This window comes from Pinus tabuliformis, chromosome 2_2, assembly GCF_031772625.1.
Source record: "Pinus tabuliformis cultivar Carrire ecotype Pingquan chromosome 2_2, CPIR1, whole genome shotgun sequence".
NCBI classification, from domain to species: Eukaryota; Viridiplantae; Streptophyta; class Pinopsida; order Pinales; family Pinaceae; genus Pinus; species Pinus tabuliformis.
In genome coordinates, this window is record NC_142300.1 from 669,774,839 (window position 1) to 669,781,236 (window position 6,398).

Sequence of the window (6,398 nt, forward strand, 5' to 3'; positions counted from 1 at the left end):
AATACAATAAAAAAAGAGGTAGAAAAACTGATCTACAGAGAACTATCTGCATTGGGGAAATGCTGGTAGAGTCGGGAAGATACTCCAAGCTTACAAAGTATTACAACCCCCTTCCTAGCAGTGCACCATGAAGTTGATCTCATGGAATATAAGAGGGCTAAACAGCCCCGGGAAATACAGAATGATAAAAAACATGATTCAAATGGAGAAACCCCAAATTTTTTTCATACAAGAAACCAAATGTAACACTACAATCCTGGACCAGACACTTGCAAAAGTGTGGCTGGGCAGCAAAGCAATAGTAGTGGATGCTTTTGGCACTTTGGGAGGACTAGCCATAATATGGGATGAACGAGCCATCACGCTTAATAATATTCATGCGAGTAAGCATTTTATACAAGCCACCTTCCATATAACAGGGACAAATGTACATGGTCATATAACTAATGTCTACTTCCCCCAGGAAGCAACGAGCAAGATTGACGTTCTGAACACATTAGATTTGATCAACTCGGAAAGAACTTATCCAATCTAGATTACAGGAGGAGACTTTAATATGATAACAAGGTTGGAGGAAAAAAGAGGGGGCAGGGCCAGACTGGACAATGAAAGCATGCATTTCAAAAACTTCATTCAAGATAACTGTTTCATAGACATGGCATCCAACAATGGTGTATATACTTGGAATAATAAACGAACAGGAGCACATCAAATTGCTTCAAGATTGGATCGATTCCTGCTTTCGGACAATGCAATCCACGTAGGTGGATACTTCATAGCATCAATCTTACCAATCACAGGTTCAGATCATTGGCCTATTGCGCTTCAATGGCAGCGGCCGGGTAATGCCACTCGAAGGCCTTTCCGCTTCGAGTCTTTCTGGATGCTACATCCAGATTTCAATAATCTAATTCAGACAGTCTGGAAAAGCTACAAACCCCCAGCTGGTACCAAAATGTATCAGTTCCAGCAAAAACTCAAAAATCTCAAGAACAACATTAAGCAATGGAATCAAAATACCTTTGGCAATATCTTTCAGGCTCAACGTGGACTAGATCAAGAAATGAAACAACTACAACAGAGGATCATCATGGAAGGGCGGTCTGAAGAAACCTCAGAGTTGGAAAAGCACCTGCAAGTACAATTATCCGAAAGAGATAAGCAAGAAGAAATACTTTGGAAGCAAAAATCAAGAATCAGATGGCTCAAGGAGGGTGAAAGAAACACAAAGTTCTTCCATCGCACTACCATCAAAAGAAGAATGCATAACAACATCACCATTATTCAGAATCTGCAGGGGGATTGGTTGGAAAAACATGAGGACATTGAACAAGAGTTCATTACCCATTTCAAGAAGGTACACCAGGAACCTCAGATTGATAGACGGCAGGCCATTGAGAAAATAACCAAGAATATTCCTAAAATCATAACTGAGGAACACAATCAGCTCCTCCTCAGGCCAATCTCTTTACAGGAAGTGGAGGATGTCGTTCGACATCTCAAAGAAGGAAAAGCGCCTAGCCCTGATGGTTTTACTTCTAATTTCTTTCACAGATTTTGGGATCTTATCAAAGACGAGGTCTGGCAAGTCGTGGAGGAATCCAAAACTAGTAAATGGTTGCTTCCTTCCCTGAATGCAACCTTTCTAGCTCTCATCCCCAAGGAATATCACTCACAAACACTGGACAAATTCAGGCCCATTGCTCTATGTAACGTCATTTACAAAATCATCTCCAAAGTAATTGCTTCCAGATTAAAACCTCTGCTCCCACTCCTCATATCTCCTGAGCAATCTGGTTATGTGGAAGGAAGGCAAATCACGGACGGAATCATTCTCACTCATGAAATTATACACTCATTGAAGCAATTCAAAAAGGCAGGTATGCTCCTAAAAATCAATCTTTCTAAAGCTTTTGATAGTTTAAGCTGGAATTATATACACAAAATGCTGATAGCCTTTGGCTTCTCCCCCCTGGGTTAGATGGGTCATGAGTCTTATTTCCTCTTCCTTCTTCTCCATTCTGATCAATGGGATCCCCTCCTCTCCTTTTTACCCCTCCAGAGGCATCAGGCAAGGTGATCCCCTCTCCCCTTTCCTCTTCGTTTTAATGGCGGAAGGACTGGGATGTTCCATCAAAGAAGTGCTTCATTCCTAGCATCTAAGAGGTCTTTCCTTCCCCAACTCTTCGGTCTTCACCCACCAGCAATTTGTAGATGAAAACATGCTTTTTGGCCATCCCTCAGTTTCGGAAGCTCTCAAATTAAAATCCATTCTTTCTGACTTTTCAGATGCCTCCGGGGCTAGCATTAACAAGACCAAATCCCATATCCTCTTCTTTCACACTCCGTCTACTACCAAAGCATCTATTGCTCGAATCCTGGGTTTTTTAATAGCTGTTCTTCCCTCCAAATACCTGGGAGCTCCCATGACAGACTCTGCTTTAAAGCACTCTTATTGAAAATCTCTTCTAGAAAAATTAGAAGTTCGCCTTTCTTCCTGGACTTATCGGGCGCTAAACATGGCCATCCGTTTAGTCCTAATCAAAGTCGTGCTACAATCCATGCCGCTCTACCTTTTCTCAGTAATGGCAGCTCCAAAATGGGTCCTCAAAGAAATCAGAAATCTCCAAAGAAATTTCTTATGGGGAAACACAAGCCAAAAGAGAAAGTGGGCTCTGGTAAAATGGGACACCGTTTGCCTCCCAAAAATATGTGGAGGTACTAGGCTTCATGATCCTCAACATAGTAATGCTGTCATGGGAGCTCATATCTGGTGGAAATGGATCTCGGAGCCGCATACTCCTTGGGCAAACCTTTGGACAGCGAAATACGCCAATAACCGACCAGAGGATGAATTAATCAGACTCACAGACATAGGATCAGGTTCTCTCATCTGGAATGCCGCCAAATAACACAAGGACTTAATACAGCAGCACAGCTTCTGGGAAATAAGGGATGGTAGTAGTGCTCGGTTTTGGGTAGACTCCTGGCAGCAAAGACCTAAGTTGAAAGACCTTGTCGAACCTCAACACATACAGGATTGGGAAGGGCAACTGATGGCAAAGGTAAATCAATACTGGACGCATGCCCACACTCAAGGTTACAGGAAATGGATAAGATCGGATCACATTATCAGGCAAGGCACTCAACTCATCAAGGATAGTCTGGAAACAGAGCTCTCAACTAGGCAAATCCGCTACTCTGATAAAAGGGATAAAATCAGATGGGGTTATGAAGAAAAAGGAACATTCTCTACACAAGAAGCCTACAAATTGACAATAAGAACTCCAATAATCAAAGATCCACTCTGGAACAAAGTGTGGGCCCCCACCATTTGGCCAAAAGTCTCCACTTTCCTCTGGCTATTATGCCACAATAAAATTCTCACTTGGGACAACCTACGGAAAAGAAGTTTTTATGGGCCTTCTATCTGTCCCAATTGCAAAAAGGTGGAAGAAACCATTGAGCACCTATTCAATTCTTTCCCACTGGCAAATGGACTCTGGGAAAAAGTAAGCTTCAGATGTCAAAAGGAAGGATGAGGCAAGGAAAATATCTCCAACACTCTCCGTTCCTGGGCTAACAATCCTTACAAAAGCAAACTGTTAAATGCCCTATGGAAACTCATCCCAGGATTCCTCATGTGGAATGTTTGGAAAGAAAGGAATCGATGCATCTTCAAGGACCGAGCCTCCTCCTTAGAAGTTCTATGGAATAATACAGGTCAAAACCTTCAGGAAACCTTGATGCTTCAAGCTTGGTCAGAAGAAGATTATCCAACCATCTCTCAGGAACAGACTATCTGGGCAAACTGGAACCTTCAATGGAATAGTACACATGCAAAACAGAGTAAAAATTCCTCACAAGAAAATACAAATGATAGATGGACCCCTCCGCCCCAGCACATGATTCAACTCAACTTTGATGGGGCATCTAAAGGTAATCCAGGTAAAGCAGGATATGGAGGAGTTTTCAAAGATCACAAAGGCGTTCCACTTCTATCCTATTTCGGCTCAATTGGCTAGGATACAAATAACTCGGCGGAATTAGAAGGGCTATGGCAAGGACTTCTCCTTACTCAGCTCCATGCTTTTTTCCCCCTTATAATTGAAGGGGATTCCCAGATTCTCATCAACATGGTAAATCAGATCCTACAAGGGACGCCCTCGCACAAGGTCGGAAGCAGCTGGAGACTGGCAGAGTGTCTTGAGCACATTGAAAACTGGCTCTCAACCCACAGAGCTGTAAATCTTAAACACTCTCGCAAGGAAAGGAATAAGGTAGCAGATATTCTTTCTAACATTGGGGTAGATAGTGGAAAGTCTTTTTATGCTGGCACACTTAATTCTATGGCCACTACTCTTCAAATACAGGAATACAATGAACTGGTGCAGAATGAAATGGTTCAGGAAAAAGAGACGCACCCGGATGCGGGTGTTAATTCCAGGAGTTAATATGATTAGACGGAGTGGCGGTGGATGGGGAGGCCACATGGCCCCCTACAACTTTTCCCATGCCACCCTGAATGGCATTCATGGCACCTCGCAGGAGCCATTTAATGCCTGCACTAGCCGAGGCAGAGCCATTGCCCACATAACAATGGAGCCGAAGAATTTTCCTATTATTCTGCCCCTGATTCATTGTGTCTGTCCTCCGTAAGCGGGAGAGCCGAATGAGTGCACCAGCACTGGCCGCAGATGTTGGTTGTTGAGCTGTATTGATTTGGGTAATGGCTTCCACCATTCCCACACCAACCTCTGCAATCTTGCTCATAACCTCCATCCCTCTGTAATTTCCTCTCATAGCTCCTCTATCAATTCCTCCATTGTTCCTGTTGACACTCTCCCTGTTCCCATATCCACCATGGTCCGCCATCGTATGTGCAGTCAACGAGGGGGCACGCGAGGTGGAAGTGTTACACAGTAATTTGTCACCGTTTGTCACCGTCCCTATTACCCCTCTCGCGCACACTAGAGGACTCATTCTGGGACCTGTGAGAAGTGACATGACCTGAAACCACTTGCATTATATTCCTCTAAGTATGAAATTCATATACCCTGAAGACAGCTCCTACAGAATACCCAAAAAAAGACCTCTTTTTGCATTGGCGCGGTTCCACAGTGTACTGCCCGTGCCTATGGGGGAAATCCTCTAAAGAGGACGCGCCATTGGTGCTCTGTCTCAGAGTCGCACTCGCGCCAACCAAATTGAGTAAAGTTTTTAACCAACAAGCTTCCGAAGGTTCTCCTTAACCCATTCACCAACTGAATCTATGTTGAGCTAGGATGGTTTGGCTTTGAATCTCCATAGAAGGGAAGTGGTTTGCCACCTTTCATGGAAGTTCCTAAGTGATAAATCCAATCCCATGAATAATTTTGTTGATCCTATCTCTTTCCTCTCTATCTATAAAAGCTTGTCTCTATGCCTTGAGCAAGCTAGTTCCAGTTCCAGCATAGTGATAGAGAATACCAGGAGTTCAAGAGTTTGAAGTTGCAAGAGCCTTCTTTGCACCCATAAGACCAAATATAAGTGAGGAGATTCTTGTCACCCAAGAGAGAGAGGCTTGTTTCCCATCCCAACAAGCTTTGCAAGACTTGTGTAGTTGACTACCTAGCCAAAGGAGGATTTGACGTCGGAACAATGGTTGTATTCTTCTTTGTTATTTATCAATAATAGATGACTATCATTATGGTTCCACTCTCATTGTCTTATGATTGATGTTGAGTTATATCTTTTCTGACTGATATATAGTTGCATCTATTGAATTTTATGCTTGTATTTGTGTTGTTCTTTGCATGTGCAGGTGTCCAATCACGGAGATCGTGGGGATTGTGACCGGCCGAGGCAAAGGAACGAGGGCGACGTCTCTTCTACCAATATTAGCATTGGAATCCAAGTAGGTTCTCATCATCCACTTTTATTTGCAATTAGGAACTTGCGTGATAGCATTGTTTGATTGTTTCTAGACCCGGTCTGGGCTAGTAGGGATCGTCTCTGTCCGCAGAGAGGATTTACCTCCACAACAATTTGGTGACTCCACGCGCCGATTGCGCAGCGGGGGGGTCACAGGGGGGGCGACAGCCCCCCCTGTCGGGGGGGTTTGAAGGGGGCGGGTAGCCCCCCTCTACGGGGTCCGAGGCAGCGCCCCGGGAAAATTTTTTTGGACCCTATATTAGGTTGGGCGAACCTACCTATGGTTTTGTGCATGATTTTCGCACATGGTATTGGACGCGATGGTTTTTCGGTCAATGGTATTGGATGCTTCGGCATGTATAAATATGTATTGTAACATTGAAAGGAACATAATGAAAACTCAAGCTGGTAGTCCCGGTTTTGGGATCCAGGGAAAAATCTCTGTGCATATGTGTTTTATGGGTTATGCTCTCGCATTGTTTAAT

General features: G+C 43.8%; 1 protein-coding gene across 1 annotated transcript; it reads left to right on the forward strand.

Annotated features, from left to right (window-relative positions):
- The first annotated feature begins 655 nt into the window (after positions 1-655).
- Positions 656-2,459, forward strand: LOC149194400 (uncharacterized). Its single transcript, XM_089407663.1, has 2 exons — positions 656-1,880; positions 2,290-2,459. The coding sequence occupies exons 1-2, from the start codon at positions 656-658 to the stop codon at positions 2,457-2,459; spliced, it is 1,395 nt and encodes a 464-aa protein (XP_089263789.1).
- Positions 2,460-6,398: the final 3,939 nt, after the last annotated feature.